Source organism: Charadrius vociferus, unplaced genomic scaffold (genome assembly GCF_000708025.1).
Source record: "Charadrius vociferus isolate BGI_N301 unplaced genomic scaffold, ASM70802v2 scaffold126, whole genome shotgun sequence".
In the NCBI taxonomy this organism is placed as follows: domain Eukaryota; kingdom Metazoa; phylum Chordata; class Aves; order Charadriiformes; family Charadriidae; genus Charadrius; species Charadrius vociferus.
In genome coordinates this window covers 1,362,165-1,380,224 of record NW_009648894.1, presented here as the reverse complement: position 1 = coordinate 1,380,224, position 18,060 = coordinate 1,362,165, and the positions used below count along the sequence as shown (strand labels likewise).

Below are 18,060 nucleotides of genomic sequence, written 5' to 3'. Positions count from 1 at the left end.
TGACAGCAGAATTTCACACTCTTGTGGTGGTGTAAAAAATGCATATAAAGCATCAGGGAGAGGGGCGGGAGAGAGAGGACAAAGTATAAGGGAGTTAAACTGAATTGCTTGGCTGCTGGAACAGGAGACTGGAGAAAACATGCACCTGCCGTATATCTTACCCATTTCACTAAAATGATATTCAAAATCAGGCAATGCTGATATTTCCAGAATTAAAATAATAAATAAAAAGAGCTTCCAGCTAAATTAATTATTAGCCCCCTACAGTCTTTATATAATGTGCTATTTACAGTGAAATACAAAAAGTATTTCATTCATACAGTTCCTACAAAGACTATCTGTGATGCGGAACAGCTTTTACACTAGGCAAGGGTATGGAACCTGTCGTCAAATTAAGAGTGAATTTCCCCCCACTTACCAGTGCAACAGGTGTTCAATGCAAAACGAACTCTGTTCGCTCCCTTTGATTTCAATGCAGTTTTCTCTAGCAAGCTCATAACTGAGTATTTTGTCACAGTCCTTTTTCTAACTCTCCCCAGCAGCACAACAGTTTAGGTGAAGGAAAAACAGTGCGCTGGCTGCAAAGTGGGAATGCAGAGGAATTGGCAAGTGTAGAAAAAGTGGAGAAGCTACAAAAATTTATTTTCCAACAAAATAACTCTCCACAAGCTGTGTAAACTTTTCTTACTAAAACAAATACTCTAAAACACAAAGATTTTACATTTCCAGTGAAACACTCACAGTAACATTTGCCTGGTTTTACTCTCCTGAAGTCTCAACAAAGAGCCAGCAGATTTATGCTTTCTCAATTACCTGGGTCGGTAAACTCCCTCGTATTCCCTGACTGCAATTTGGATTTTTAAATTAATAGACAGAACGAAGAAACAGGCTTGTTGGGCGTTTGAGTAATCTTTGTTTTCTTCAGTAGATTCTCACGCTGCGCTGCCTCACGTGCACGTGCACACGTCCGCCCATCCACCCCCCACCCACGCACATACACACCTCTGTCATGTGTGCTCTAGTACTCTGGCGATAGAACAAAAATTAAGCCGCGTCCATTGCAATTTTGTGACCTGTACAGAGAAGAATAATTTAGAGTGGTAAGTTCGTTATCTTTCCCGTAAATTTAAAATGCAAAATCGGGTTTGCAAGGACAGTGTAAGGTATAAGAGTTAGACCCTTTATCTCAAGCACTCGTTCGTATTTACAATAAGCTTTCTGCTACAGAAGAAAAAGTATTTAGGTTGAACACTGTTACAGATTTCCTAAATGAGGCTAGTTCCAGTTGCCAGTAATTCAAAAGCAAATCTGCTGACTTGGCATTAGGACTCTAAAACAGTGTGATCAAACTTATATAGTAAGAAGGTGTCTGCAGAAATAACATTTATAAACTGTATATACAGTACACAGTACCAGTACATAGAAAATAGATTCTGACTTTATGATCCCCTGGCTGTAAGGCAAGACTCAATTCTGTCTTCAAATGGAGTCCACCAGAGGTATAAGCAACAGATAGTGGCTCTTAAATCAATATGCAAATCAAGTGCATACAAATTAAAGATCAGAGCAGACAAAAAGTTTTAGATTTTTTTTATGTGCTGATTCTGGCTTGCTCAATACACGGGAAGTTATTAAACATCAAATGTACCTTTTTTTAAAAAACACTAACACCACCTTGATGGCAACAGATATTGTTCAAGTGGCAGCTACCAAAAAACAGCTTGAAAAATGGCATAGTACAACATCAGGAGCTCTGCAGTTGTACTACGCTAATTCATATAGCACTAACCAGAAAAATAAGTATATGAATATTCTATTTCATGCTATTGCTATGCAAGCAACAGCAATACAAATCAGCATACAGAAGGATACCATATGTTCTGCAATGAAGAACCCAAAGATATTTTCAAGGGGCATTGTTACAAGACTTCAAAGAAACACAAGACTGCCGGGGGCAAAAGTTACTGACGGATGTAAACATCCCTGTTCCATTCTCCTGCGTCATTACGTTTTTTCGATATCACTTCCCCATCCTTGTCACAATATTGGTCCCTTGATTTATGACGACTACGCTGTTTGTTGCATTCATTGTGGTCCTGCTCGCGGTCCCTCTCCTTTGAGCGATGCCTTGATTCTCTATGTCTGTGATCACTGCTCCCGTGGGACTCGTCTCTGTGATTGTGATCCCTGTGAGAATCATAGTGGTCACCGTGCTCGTGTGAGTAGTCCTCCTTTGGCTCTACGTAAGCCGAATCTCTGCTGTCTTGTGTTTCTGAGTCAAAAGTTTCTTGCCTAGAAAGGCCTCTGACACCACTGCGATGGTTGTGGTGTTGGCTTGAGGAAGAGCGATGCTGGGATTTCTTGATGGGTTCAACGCGTGCTTCCTCTTCAATTTGTGAACCGCTGCGTTCAGGGACCGAATGGTCATTCCTCTGGTCTCCTTGAGATCCCTGCTATCACAACCAGCAGTGAGTTCACGTACATGAAGTACATGTTTAAAAACCTCCCCAATACCAAATTCAACTAGAAAGTATCATGAAACCAATAAAATTGAAGCACACAACAATCCACTTTGAATCTAAACTAGGAAAAAAAAACGTTAGAATTCAACTTACTGAAAAGTCAGTATTATAATACAAACAATTCCTTTCACAAACTAGGGAATGGAGAGAATGGAGAGAATGGAGAGTGGCACTTGGGTTATTGTGTGACACTTTCTCGTATCCTGTGATGTTTCTGGCTATTCCAGTTAGCAATAATTGCCTATCACACTCCAGACAAAAAGAGAGCATGCAGAAGCAGGACAAAGGGCAGAAAAATTGGAGAGGACGTATCATGCCAGGAGAGGGCAGGTATCAGTTGAGAGTTTACAGATGCCTGCTTGGAAACAGCCATTGTAGGAAAGTGATTTTAGAGGACTGAGGAGGTGGATTCCAGCAGAGAACCAAAGTACAAAACCTTGGCTCCTTTAGAGTAGCTTTTTTTTTTTTTTTTAAAGAAAAAAATGCAATTGAATCTGGTATGAATAAAGTTTGTATTATGATACTAATAGTATCGCTGACCTTCTGGCTTTCTCAGCAATAATTTGATTTCTTCATGGTAATGAAAAATTAAACTTTGACCTCATCATTTTAAGAGCTGAAGAATACAGACCATTGCCAAGGAAAGCAGGAGGAGAGCGATATTATCACCTAAAGAATTTCCTAACACACCACTACTATTAAAAGACTGAAATAAAAATTACCAGGTAATATCAAACCTACTCTTCACCAGCATAATGCTTTGAAATCACTGCAAAACGAACAAGTGGCATTATTTAACTCATTTGGGGGTTTCATTACATTAACATGCTTTTATTCCCAAACCACAGCCAAAGATTTTTCAAGCTTAATTGCAAAATTTTAAGAAATAGTTTATGGTGAAATTGAATTATCCTTCTCACATGAGGTGAAGAACGTCAAGACAAAATCACCTCTACTGGCACAAAATTAAGGTAGGTTTTAAGAGAGTTATACAGGCATTTGTTTGTGAGACTGCTCTGAATTTATCAAAGTTAGTCTAAAGTTTGCCCTCCTGTGTTCAGAATTGTCTAAAAATAAGGATTGCCTCCAGGGCAGCTCACGGACATATCTTCTTTCGGTCTTTCTATGTTGTGGAAAAGAGCTAGGGGAAGCAGGAAATTTTGTCCTTCAGCTACAGATCCTGGCAGGTGGGTTTCCTAGCAACCCAAAAAGGAAAATGACAGGAAATTGGACGGGAACAAATCTGTATTTTATCAGAAACTTCTAAAAAGCAACATGCTTTGAATCAGCGATTTGATAAATTTGACAAATCGTCATTTTCTAAGACAACATTTTGTTCTGTAAACTTCCCAGTGACTAGCTGGGTTGCTCCATGTGTTCCTAATTTGAAACAAATGGTATAGATGAGTACAAGGTAACAGAGATGGCGGTCGAATTTCTTTTTTGTTCTTGCTTTTATGATTCTCAAGATGATTCTGATTTGCCAGAAAAGGAATGTAGTGATTGTAAACATGAATACATGTGTTCAAGGTGAACAGAAATGACTCAACGGAGGTGAATTATAAATGGAATCAAGTGAAAAAGCTAAAGAGTCGAAAGCAGCGCCTGTTTTGGATGTGTACACGCATTTTTAATAGGTCACAACCATGACTGTTTTTAAGGCACGTAAACTGGGTACACATGTGAAACCCTTTAATTCTCATATGATCAAATGCCAAATATGTATGTACCTATATATAATTGTGACTAATAAAATCTGTCATTGCTGTGGTTTGAGAATAAATGCAAAATTTGAAGCAGCTTTGAAAGGAATGCTACTTTTACAAACTCAGATGCATCTTCTCTGCTATGACAAGTGCATATGGAGGAGCACAATCAACAAATTTAGAACCAAGACCTGCAATTTCAGAACAGTGTTAGGATACTGGGATTTATGGGCAAATTCATTGACAGGTACTTTCCCTATATATTACAGGGACACTGAGTAGGTAATGTTTGAACCTGGATTCAGATCTGGCTTGTGGTTCCTAACCAAATTGGGGCTTTGAATTGGATTAGATTCCACAGTCTAGGAATTTTATGGCCCAACTTCACAAGGTTTTTTGCCTAAAATGGAGAAAGTTTGAGATCAGCCCATTTCATTATCCAGGCTGTAATTTCAAATAAGTAGGGGTCCTCGGAAAGAAGTTTAAGTAGCGCTGAAAAAAGAGAGAGAGAAGTCTGTGTCCACACAGTCAATTTGGCTTGCTCCCTATTTCCATCTTAATCGCCCACACCATACGCGTGTGAGGTTGCTCCAGTCTTCTTTTTGGAATTCGCCAACTATTTTCCTACGAGAGGAAACCTGAGAACAGTTCTCAGGACAGTTTGCTCCAAAGCTCTCCATCACATAGGCAGGAAGTGTATGGTCTTCACCGACTTAATTTCAAACAGTCCCAGGAGGCCTCACACCTTCAAGCACCTCGCCCCATGCAATGCACACAGTCAGCATCATGCTATAAAAATACCACTCTGGCAGCTGGCAACACAAATCTCTCATTACAATGTACACCCGGGACCAAAAAACCGCAAAAGCCAATTGCATCTCATGGCAAAGGGGTGCTGCATTGGACCCAGGGGACAATGACTCAAATGCTTTGCAGTACGGATGTGGCCCCTTCAGGCCAAATGGCTGGTGGTATGGTTTATCTCTGCAGAGCAGTCCACAAAAATGGCAGAAACATAGGCTTTAAATTCTCCAAGTAGAGGATCTTAACACTTTTGAGAAAATGGGTTCAGCCACCGTGATTAGAAAATAAAGGGTGACAGGCTCAGGTTTGAGATGTCAGCTGAAAACGTACCATGGGAAAATGAAACAAAAGGAACATAAAAGTCCTGTGTTCCATAAAGGACCCTCATTCCTTAGCACTTTTGGATTAGTAGACCTACAATCAAACTGTGAAACTGCAAATACATTCTCATTTTCAGTCCTTAAATAAAAAGTTGTTAATTTGTAAGAAGATAGCACAACATTCAGAAAAGTGTTATTAAAACTCTGTGTAGTTCCTCCAGAGAATGTGGTTAATAAAATGAGTAAGTGAACTATATCAATCCACACCCAAAAGGCATAAAAAAAACTTGAGCAAAATAATAAACACGTCTACAAAGCAAAGAAAGTTTATCTAGCAAGTCTGCACACAACAATACTGAATTTCATACTCAGAAATTCTTGCAGCTCACAACTTTTTCAGGGTGTTTCAGCTCTGAGGACAGAAAAAAAGGCAGAAATGAGCTATGGTTTACAGTCTCTTTTCCTGCAACTGCTTTTGAAAGCAAAAGAAGGTGATATCCTGCAAGGCGGCTGAAGTAATTGGTCTTGTTAAAGAACAAACCTGTCAAGGCTGTGGTCTTCTAATGGGAAATAAATTATTTGAGACAAAAACATTGTTTTGCAAGACCGTAAAAACAAAAAGGAAATCTTTGGCATTTTAATTTGGGTGCAGATTGTTGGTTTTGTTTTTTTTTTATTTTCTAACGAGAGGCATTTTCCGTAGTCAAAGTTAGGAATTCTAACTGATATAAGTATGCAATTTATGGTACTATATGGAACTTCGGTAGAAATTTAGATGTAGTAAGCCATTATTTGAGCTGGGACAGATCTTATTTAAGCCCCACTGTGATCTTTTTGGCCTCAAGGTGTCACTCACTGTTTAAAACGAAGTAGCATCTTTAAAGACCTCATTTCATGCCATACAACACGTATACCAGGAAGAGTATCTCCTTATGCTGAGAAGCTTGATACAATTATACAAAGCAAAAGTTGAAGGAGAAACGAGAGGACACAATATGCCCAAAGTCAACAGGCGGGACAGTACGGAGGTGGGAATAAAGCCCGTTTTTCCCAGCTTGCTAGAGAGTACCCTCACTGTTCAGAACATACTGCCTCTCAAGGTCTTTCTGCACAATGTGCAGTGGGACTCAGGTTTTATGTACGAGTTTGGTTTGAAGGAAGTATATACTTTTCACAGCAATGGCCAATGAATAAAAGAACAAAGGAAACACCAGTAGGGCCACTTTGACCTTGAGACTCCACTAATACAGTCAGTCATTGTCAACCTCTACAACTCTATAGCCTGTGGGAGGATAGGAAAAGATTCCCTCCAACATTTGTGGATCTGCTCTGCACATAACCCAATTTGTCACGCAGGGCCTCTGGGGCTGGGATTTGCCTATTAGCGATACTGTGCCCATCAGTCAGGGAGTTACCAGAGGCTGTAACGTGCACAGTATTAGCCCAGTTTTATTCCTCTGATTGGATTACATATGGCCAGCTGTAAAAATGCTTGTGGCTGGTACACATATTACCGGCACAGTGGTGTCCTGGGCACAATGAAATCTTAAGTATTCTACTTCACATCACCATATGTTTTCAGTCAGGCTGGCTTAGCCCTTGGAATCAAAACCAGCCCCCTAGTCAATATGCAAACACATGCTACTGTGAATACAATAGCCGTAACAATACTGTGCCTGTATTTGCTTTTTGTGCTGAAAATGGGTGAATGTCTACTGAAAAAGCTCTTGCTCTATCAACAACAGTAAGACATATTCAGCATATTCTAATATCAGACTACCACTGTGCTTTGGAAGAGAAAGAAGTTGATAGAAAAAAAACCCAAAGAAATGGCATAAAAACTGTACCTGTAAATTAATATTTGGACCTGGGCTAATAGGAAGAGTGGCTGTTGCAAGTGTGCGAGTGAGAAGCTGGTTAGGAGGATTGCTGCTGGGTGGATGTGTGGCCTTCCAGTAGGCTTCCAAATAGTCAGCAAGGTGCTCACAAGCGTCTTCAAGCTGGTTCTCATCAAGAATTACATCAAACATTTCCTGATAAAGGAAAGGTTTTAGTGAGAATAACCACCAGCTAAAGGCAGGTCAGCTACAGACATTGATGACCAGACTTGTCATTCATCAAAAATGAACTACATTTATAATACTTATGTCAAGATATTTCACCCTTTTGGGTTTGGTTTTTTGTTTTTTTTTTTAAATGCAATTGATACAAAAGACAGCAATCATAACTAGCACTAAGGTTACACTTGCTAAAGGAAGTCCTCCTGACTTCCACTTAGTAATGCACAAACAGTCAATGAAGACAGGAAGAGGCAACTTGAACAAATCTTAAAACTCAAATATCCAGAATGAAAGTTAAATATTGAAGTTTTTAGCTATTGGAACAATATGGAATGGCGAGAAAAGGGATTCACTCCCTATATCTAGAATAACTAAGAGAAAACTAAGACAAACTAAACGCAGTAACTAATAACATTAAGAAACACAAGTAATACAGATCATCCAGTTTTCAAGTGTTGTACGAATATTAGGTATTAGTCACATGATCTAATCTTAGGCATCTCAAGTTAGGAGGTGAGTTTCCTCTGATCCCTCCCTGGGCAGGGAGACAGAAGTTCTGAAGGCAGCTTTGAGAGCCTATGCAGGTCTCTAGCATTGATTTCTTGGGGACCTGAGAAGACTAGTCTCTTAACTGAGATGCCTGAACTTAAATGGTGAAAACATCCCCCTCACTCAACTCCGTAACTAAAGCAAATTCCCATATCTGCAACTGAACTGAACCTTCATCTTCTGGTCTCTTACCCATACTCTTGACAGTCAAGTATGCAGGCAATAATGCTTGCCATGTATAAAACACAGCTGGGGTCTCATCATCTCCACTTTATAGGTGGAAGCTGAAAGAATTTGCTTCAGTGCACACCAGCAGAATAACTGCAGAACTCTCAGCTGCACAGTACCCCACAACTGTGACCAAGAACGTCAACAGCGGTGGGCTGTGGTGACATATTCCCAAGGGGAGCTACACAAACCACCAGCCTAAACTTAAACTGCCAGAGATAAAGCACAGTCACTAAGAGGGTTCATTTTTAGATCATTAACCCCAAAAGATTTCTCAAGTAAAACAAATGCTCAGCTTGTTTGAGCAGTAAATGTATTCAGCACACACCCTAATAACTGCTTGTGACTAGGACTGGTTTGCCCCGCACCCTTGTGCAGAGCCCTGAGACCTCAGGAGACGTTCTGCAAAAAAGCAATAGTGAAATATGGCCAGAAGAGGGCAAACATTCCCAGAAATTATGTAATTAACCTCGTGCTTCAAGGGAAAGGCACCTTTCAAAGATCAGACATAAATTAACAGTAACTCACCGGAGGACACTGTGCCAGTTTATCAGCTGCCACCATCTGAACATTAAGGTGTTTGGCCTGAGATTTCCCTCGAGACTTTATTAACCTCTGTAAAACCTGTAAAAAATAAGACAATAATAAAAGTGAACAGGTTTGGACTTAATGTACATATATAATCACTTAAAATGTTTATACTTTTAACTGTCCACTTGAGCAGATCAAATTCTTCATTTGCTGGCTTCAGGAGCATTTCCCATGCTGTTTACATCCAGAACAAGCTAATTTTCATTTACTTCCCAACACCTCCTTTCCTCTTACGAGCACTAAAAAGTTCCCCATTTTCCTCTGCTGCTTCTGGTTTTATTTGCTTCTAAGTTGAAATTCTTTAATTGTTCTCATGAGTTCTTTTCCCATAATTCCTTCTTCTCTTTCAAATCCCTCTTCACAAGGTCTGTGCAGGTTTTTTTCACAGAATGAAAAAGCACGTTACCAGGAGATGTTAAAGTTTACCGATCAGTCTGACATCCATTATGTGAAAATCTTTAATTTCTGTATTGTTTCGATTTAACAAACTGCTAGTATTACTTACGTTACTGATATTAAAAGCACAATCCCAATTTCAAAAACCATTGGAGCTACAGCATCTTTTCCAAAATGGGTTTTGCTAACACCAGAGCTAAGGTCCTTTTTTAATTAATAGTATTTCACCATCCAAAGGAAAGCAATAACAATATATAGCTCTGAACTTTAATGAGGACATGTGATTATCTGCATTTAAGACCAAAAAAAGGGGGGGGAAATGAAACAGCATGAATATCAGTAAAATATTTACCTTAGGAGAAGAAATCTTTACGTATACTATTATGGGAGCCAGAGAGGTTTTGCTTAGTTGAGCTGGGTGGTTAATGGTATCAGCATCAAGAACTACCAACTGCAGTGTCCTTGCTAATTCAAAAATCCGTTCAATTTCACTTTGAACTTCAGCTGCAGATAAGGAGAAAATTAGACTTAGGAAAATATTAAAAGGCAATTAGTTTTAAGAAATGTAAAAATGTTGTAGACTGGTGTGTTGCTCCTCCTCAGGTTGGCAGAAATTGTTAGCTGTGCACGTCCCTGGCACGCTAGGGAAATGAATGTAATGTTAACGAGAGCATTTTGCCTCCAATTTGTTGCCTTTGCAGGCAGCACTGCCTGCATCTCCCACACCCACTGCCTCCTGCAGTCCCAGCATAGAGAGACACTTTATTACAAGACCCCAGTCCACGTATGTAACAAAAAAAAAAAAAGGGGTAAGAATGCCTGCTGCATCACATGGTAATCTTACTATGCCATTATTTCCTACATGTAAATAAATTAAACTCGGACTTTAATCTTATGTAGTAATCAATTTGCTCAAAGTGGAGAGACTGAGATATGCATTAAGACATACTGAGGTGTCTATATTAGGAGAAGCTCCTGTTTCTCCACTTACTTCAACTTATCAAAGCTCTGGAAAACAGAATTTCCTTCATATACTGGCCTCAGTATGGAACCATGTTAAAAATTTGATTACTATGTCTAAAACGTTTAAAAAAAAAATAATTCAATAATCCAAATAATGCTATGGTATCCTCCTCACAACATCAGGGGTTCCGGAAAGGTGATTGTCCCAGAAAAAATCATTTTGTCTTCTGGTAACTCATGCTGCCAGCTCCTCAGCAGTAGTTTCCAGGGCAAACCTCTCCAAGACAGATGGACTGCTTCCGCTTTCACAAGTGGTATAGAAACTGTCTTCATTCCCCAATGAAACAAAACTAAATCTTATTATAGCAAAATCGTCCTTGAAATGGAATCACATTTTCCTGCTCAAATCTTGCTATAGGCTGACTTCACAGAGAAATTACAGAAGTTGGGTGATTTGTCCAAGTCTATAAAGAAAGTTATAGAGCCAGACAAGATTTTAATTCATATAGGTTTCCCTTTAAAGGTTGCGCACACTCCATGAACCAAAACCAGATTAGATATGCAGCACATTCAAAGTAAATATCAGAAGATAACCAACAGAAACTTAAATGTGAACAGGAGGTACCAAAACCTGATTTATTAGAGAGTTTCTTGAAATTACACCACCAGCATTTTATCTATTATGCTGGCACAAGCGTTACATTTGCTTGAAAACACAGCCTATCTGATCTGGATAGAGAGAGTTTTCTATAGCAAATGGTCTCTTTCAAGAGGTGTGAAGAGATTGATTTTTGTTATCTTAGAATAGCAACTGAATAAATTTGGTACCATAGGGTTGCAAAATTTTCAAGAGAGAGCAAAGCATCCCAGCTATTCTCCATTTAGCTCAAAGTCTTTGGGTTCCAAATCAATAGGTGACTACTACAATCATTTTATAAATGAAGTAACATCTTAAATGGCTGTCAGAAACTCTATATATGATACTCCCTATTGGAGGAGGTTGACATTGTTTTGGATCTATTAGAGATCACCTCCATCTGTTTGTAGTTATCTTCAATTTTGGCTTTGTACATGCCAATCAGTCTTTTACAGCAGAGAACATTGCGAGATGTGCATGGCGTGCTGGTATGGAAAGCACCGGTGTGCGCTTTCCTGCTTGTCGATAAAAGCACTGTGGCCCAGCTGCTGTCTGAATAAGGACCACATTTTTGAAGACAACTTCTGATGCTTCTTGGCACATTCATGATTACATTTTCTGCAACTTCGTTACATAGAAATATTGTTGGAATGACTAAATTCCATTGTCTCAGCGATTTAGTAGAAGAGAGTCGATAGTCTATTCCTAATTTAAGTCCAAATGACAACTAGAATAAACATATCAGAGATAATTTGTCATACTGTTCTGATGATGAGTTTGGATTGCTTTCCTGCAATTTCAAACCAGGCTCAACACTTCAGTCAGAATAACAATATCAGTTAATGTATCATTTTAAGACCATTCCAGACTGCTAAAAACCCTTGTTCAAGACAATTTATAACCAGCAAAATCTGTCTTTTTGCTAGTGTATCAAAATTTTGTCTGGGGAAGCAGTATTTGCTACACTGCTGGAGGCACTTTTCTGCCAGTATAGAATACATCTCTGAGAACTGCATTTCCTGCTATACTCTTTGAAACAACCCTTTGACAGGGCAGAGTGTGCCTCAGGGTATCTTCTATTGTGAAACGTACCCAGGGCAATTACTGCAAGTAACTATGGTCCTATGAACCAATAGTTTCCACCGGAGTCAAAAGATGGAGAGATATCTTTTCCATCAATTAAAAAGTATTTCGGTATTTATTTTTCTTAACTTGGGTATAGGAGAAAAGTTCAAGGAACTATGCTGCACAGTTGATGAACTAGTATGTTATGCCTCTACCTCTCCAGTCAAGAATGGCTGGAAAAAATGCCACAGAGATTGCTGAGCAGGTCCTGATCTCCCATCCCTCAGAGTACTTCTTTGGCTTCTGGAAAAACCTGCATTTTGCTTGAAATCTTCCTTGTATTCTAACCTTATACTACACATAAGATTGTTGCAATTACTTAAATAATAGTAGCTTCTCTTATTAGATGAAAAGACTCTATCTACTGCTGCAGCTTTGGCTTTCATCTTTATGTAGCAACATGTCTCAAAAAATAAATTCTATACCTGTAAGGATTCTTTCCCAACACAAATTTTCTCTCAGACTTTTGACTGAAGTAAGCAAAGAACCCTCAATGTCGTGTGGGGATAGCAACACAGATGTCACTGGTAGTTAAAATAGGCAGCTGAGAACAATGACAGTGCAGTATCTTCAAAGCAGCACAGTAATAACTTAGCAATCTTCCCACCTCCATGAATATCATCTATTTATAATAATGTCCCTTCTGATGTACTGAAGAGGCATAACAGTGTGGCTATAACAGTTAACTCCAATAAATTATATTTGCCAATCATAATGAAAGGCATAAACATAATGATATCTACTGTGACAATCATCATGAAATGCTGGCAGCCTGACTACAACGCTCAAAAGCAGAAATAAGCTATCAAATTTTAAAGTGGCCCTCACAATCTATTTGGTATGGCCTCCTCGGTAATCAGAAAGGGAACATATTTTAAATGACAGGAGCACTCAGCTGTTTATTCCATACAATAGGGGGTCAACTCTAAGAAACAAGAAGTACACATCTCCCAGCCAACTTTAAATATTGCACATTTAAACTTACTCACATATATTAATTCCAAGTATCCCTACTGTACACTGAAATGAATAGAAATTCAGTGCAATGACAGCACAAGTAAATGGCTCATCCCATTATAGGGCAGACAAATATTCTTTACACCAGTTAGTCCTTACAAGTGAATTTCAAGCAAAAATCTTTAACAGTTCATTACAATAATCTCACCTAAAGTAAAGGCAAAAACACAGCAGTGCTGCACTGCATCTATGTCAATTCACTAATAACAAGATGAACTATGGTGGAATTTAGGGTCACTTAGACAATGCCATGCTAAAAGGACATTCTCTACTCTACATAGTCGGAGAAACGCAACCCTCCTTCAAACCTGGGCAGAAAGCATCCATAGCAGCCAGAAGTCACTGGGAGACCCAACATGACAGAGCAGTGGCTACATCAGCACTATGTTTTAGGAAGACACTGAGGAGACAGCAATTTTGTGATGGGGCTGCAATGCAAAATGCACATGCTTCTGGCCTGCAAAGGCCAAATTAGAAACCATAAAATATCGGTTATACGCAGCAAAGAGGTTTTGTTCTTCACCAGGAACAGTGACGTTCACATATTGTCAACTGAGTACAGTATGACTTTAATATCCTAGTATTGGTGGCACTGCTTTGTTCATAGAAACAGATTTGTAAATTATTACTTGGACTGCAACAGCCCAAGAGATGAAGTGTTCTCTTTTTCTAAACAGAGCTCCTGATATTACAGATGCATAGCATGAAAAAAACATACCTATGTCAATGCGTGTCATATAAAAATGATTGGCAACACCTTGCACAAATGGCTTTCAAATAAATTTATAAATTAAAGAGAACAGAAATCAGTGGCCATGATTTTCCTTATGCTAATTCTTTTATACAAGCACACTTACTTCAAAATAATTAATCACTAAATTACATGAACATAATTAAAGAAACGAGAAGATTAAGGCAGCCTCAGGAATTCCAAAACAAAGGCATTAGAAACAAACGTGCTATCTATCCCCAGTGCCTTAAAAGCACATAGAAAGCATTGCACCAAAAAAACAGCTGAGAAATAGATAAAGGTCATATCTGAAATCTAAGAAAATGAAAAAAGAAAAACAAAAAGGAAGTGATGACTATTGAGATGTGCCCACACACCTCTTGATTAAGAAGTAAATTATGAGCTTGACTGACAGAATTCACGAATTAAAATTTAAAATTTGAGCATGTGTGCGTATGCACATTCTTGTATTCTGGGCAAAATCACCACAGAAGTGTCTACATCGGGTATTACACTAACCAGAATGCAGGTACTTGGCCACAGCAGGCATTCCTAGACTACATTAGACGCCTGTGCTCGCTGTATACAAAGCGGAGAGACCAAGATGCTACCGAGGGTGATCCAGAAAGCTACATGGCGTGTGAGCAGTCCGGAACAAGCCAGTAAGAAACCCTACATGTATGTAAGTGCTTGGCCTCTTTCTTCTCATCTTACCCTTTCCTCCCCTTGAGCACCAAGGCTGCTCTGGGGAGGCAGGGAGCTAACAGAGGGTCACGCTGAACAGAAGACAGCTGGCTCCATCCCCTCCCCAGCCAGGGAGGTTCAGCCTCGTGGTGTCCAAGCAGGATTAGGTGTCCCACCCCTCACCGGTTCCAGTGCTGGGGAGCAGAAGGCTCTGAGCCTCCACTCCAGCCTACCTGGCTGAGAGGGGAAAAGTCTTGGAGAGGAATATAAGGAAGTAAGAAGGAATAAATGCTCTAGCTTAGTCCTCAGGCAATGGGCCAGAAGATACCTGGATTACAGGTGTTTTAATCAAATTTCTAACATAAATGTAGTTTGTGAATATACTTACATTTCACTGGTCTCAACCAAATGCCTTAGCCACTCGCTTGTTACATAAAAAGGGGAGGGTGGGAGTGGGAGGATGACAATATTTTCCAGGGAAAGTGGCTGCATGTGTTACTCATGCCTAACAGATGGGGCTCCTGTGAGGGATAAGGCAGAAAGGAGAGGAGCATGCCTGCTGCTCCACCTGGCACTGCCGCCTGGGCTCCGCTGGAGGGGAGCTGTGGGGTGAGGTGCTGCGGGAAAACAGGGGGTTCCTCTTTCTGCCTGCTGAGGCTCCGTGTAGACAGAACTCAGATGGCCTTGAATACACACACGCATCCAAGTGGTATTTACAGATACAATGGGATGTTTGGAAACCTCACCATAACCAAGATCTATTTATAATGGACTAACGTCTCCTGAAATGCAATACTGTAATTATGTGAAAATACAAAACAGATAGTGTCATTTAAAAATACTAAACAGCACATGAAAATGCCTACTTCCTCCCCTATTTCTCTGGGCTAGCAAAACAATAGCATTCACGGAATGATGCTTCTTACGCCAGGTTTAAACTGGAAGTAAATTTTAACTGCCTATGAATAGAAAAGCTTGAAATCAGTGGATTGCAGCAGAAACACGAGTGGATAAGTGCTGCACAGGGGAGAGCTGCACTGAGACAACTGTGTCAGGTAGAACGGCAGCCGCTCCAGGTGCCCTGCAGCAGCACAGCACTGCGTCCATCATTAAGCTCCCCTACGCTCTGTTAGCAAGTAATTGGGATAGTAAGGTTGGGCAAAGAAGCAGTCTGACATTTATTTTGCCCAGGGGAGCAAGCAAGTGTCTCTGCATAGTTCATAACGGGTATCGTCGGGTCATGCTGGCACTAACTTGAGTATTTCTGCACCATGCCTCATTACTCAGCGCAGCCCATAGGCTTTTACAGCTCTGGTCCATACACAGACGCTAAGTAAGCGTTCCCCTAGGTTCGTTGTTTTATTCAGAACAAACATAAATAAAAATGCTCAGCCTTTCTCATGGATAGGATGCAGAACCACTCCATTACTGGCTATTCGACTCCTCCTGCTGACGGTGTGCCACTCGCAAAACATTTGCGTATTCACTGAGTGGGAGAGATACTGACTCTGTCGCCTGATGCTTGGAGTGGGAGGAGAAACACGTGGATTCCAGTTTTTTCTCCAGGGAAAGTTTAATTATCATTCAAAGCGTGTAGGACTCAGCAGGACCGACTGACAACCATCATAAAGGTGATCATAGGCCTGTCATGGCAATGGAAATTATGAGTTCATGCCTCTTTTAGCAGAGAGCAGAAATGAACCCAGATTTCTTGGCATTCTGGTTGAACAACCCAAACCCTTAGTCTTGGATAAAATGAGGACACAGATGCCAATTTTTTATCAGTTCCATAAGCCTAGGAGAAAGAAAAAATAATGGATCAATTCAACCTACAGGTGTGAATAATTTGATGGGAAGCAAACTGTATTCTTAAGCAAACAGCTAACTCGCTAAAAATACTTGATTCACCTATCCAGGTATCTTAGTTATTATACAGATATCTGTGACTTTCAAAAATCATTCTAACACATTGCTATGTTGTTTTTTTATAGCACACGCTTTGTTTCAAGATAGTTATCAATCATATGCATTTCAGTGCAGTACCATGACAAAATATAGTGACATGTTGCTGAGAGCTATTTCTAATTTACAGAAATCAAGAATTATTTTTTTCTCCTTATGTCCTTTGGAAGCACTGAGGAATTTTCATTAAAATACTTTGCTAATAGTATATCAAAAAAAGTATTCATAAGTTAGAATATTGGAAAGTTAGTACCAAACTTCTAATGCAGAACTACCTGGAAAATTCATTAGAGAGAGTCTGACCTTAGATGTTAACAAAATCAAGGCTGGGCCAGCAGGATAAAAGAGCATCTTAAGACACATGAGGCTGATAAATTACAACAGGTTCAGGATCTTCATGCCACTCTTTCCCCACCTGTGGGTAAAAAGGTGTGTAGCCACATTCTCATGATAACCCAAAAGCTCTTGGCTGCTATATTACAGCATTCTGGTTCGAGGCAGCTTCAAGCTTAGCAGATTTCTTTACCCCATTTGAGAGTTTAGCAGATTTCTTTACCCCATTTGAGGATTTAACGCCTGCAAGTCAGAGTTTTGGACATTTATCCCAGCTATCTTGATAAAGGGACAACCAGGATTTTCCATAACACATTGAACACCTTTTTTGTTCTCTTTGAACTATATTAGATCCTTGAGACTTTGGAATGGAAATACACTTTTGGTCAAATCCCAATTTTACATTCCTGTTCCACGGCCTCTGTAAGTAGGGGAGCATTTTTCTGAGGCTTAGCTAGCATTCTTTTAAGTTTCTTTTTAATTTATAGTCAGGGAAGCATTTACTTGAAACTCATCATATACAACAACTATCATTAAATTACCAAACGTGGAGAATACATAATAACATGATCATATATATAATGTATAATATATATACGTAAAATAATTTATATCTCATATATAAAATGTGTATATATAAAATAAATTGTTACCATAGTTTCAATCATTCAACTGGCTTTTCACACAGATATCAAGAAAATAAAAACACAAGGCTGAAATTTGCACTGATAATCCAATACTTTTTCTTTAAGCATTTATGTTTCATTTTCAGAAAACAAAACTCTGGGATATCAACCTAATGATGTGAACGGGAGCTCTATACATTTTTTCTACAGACTACTTTGCAAAGGTAGGCACTCAATTGCACATGCAAATTGGGTGCAGGTAATGTCTGACAGGTTGCTGCATATGCACGTAGAAAGCAAATAAAAAGCTTCACAGCCATTTGACTGCAATGGACTTACCATACAGACAATGACATATTTTACATCAGCATTCACGTCTGTGTTAGAATACGCAGATTAGGTGCACATACCTTAGCAATGTACAGTGGAAAACCTAATCTTTAGTGTTCACTTGTCAATCTAAACTTTATTTTTAGAATTACTTGAAAATAAATAAGGAAAACCAGCAAGATTTTCTAAAAGAAATACTTAGCAATACAGTACAGGATTGGCTTTTGTCTGTCAGTGAGCCAGTTATGAGAAACACACGGTGATTCTGTGAGGTACAATAAAGCACGGAACACAAAACAGCAGGAAAAGTAATTTGCAAGCTTGTATACATACCCAAAACATCTGGATAGGGAGAGCATTAATGAAGCAAAGAATGGAAAAAGCCAAGACAATCAGGTTCTTGTACAAAGCATACAGCATGAGGTAAGGTTATAACAAGTGTAACATACACAGAAGCAACAAGAAAAAGGTTTGGGT

At 39.4% G+C, this 18,060-nt stretch overlaps 1 protein-coding gene across 3 annotated transcripts in view; it reads right to left on the bottom strand.

Annotated features, from left to right (window-relative positions):
* Positions 1–1,364: 1,364 nt before the first annotated feature.
* CACNB2 (calcium channel, voltage-dependent, beta 2 subunit) overlaps positions 1,365–18,060 on the bottom strand; it is a 92,944-nt gene continuing 76,248 nt past the window's right edge. For 2 of the 3 annotated variants that reach the window (XM_009887125.1, XM_009887127.1), the window contains exons 10-13: positions 9,529–9,680; positions 8,718–8,813; positions 7,200–7,385; positions 1,365–2,450 (exon numbers count right to left, since the gene is read on the bottom strand). In XM_009887125.1, the coding sequence (XP_009885427.1) occupies positions 1,962–2,450; positions 7,200–7,385; positions 8,718–8,813; positions 9,529–9,680 (923 nt within the window). In that variant the 3' untranslated portion in view covers positions 1,365–1,961. Of the gene's footprint in view, positions 2,454–7,199; positions 7,386–8,717; positions 8,814–9,528; positions 9,681–18,060 lie in introns of all 3 variants that reach the window. The other variant, XM_009887126.1, reaches the window with a different exon arrangement.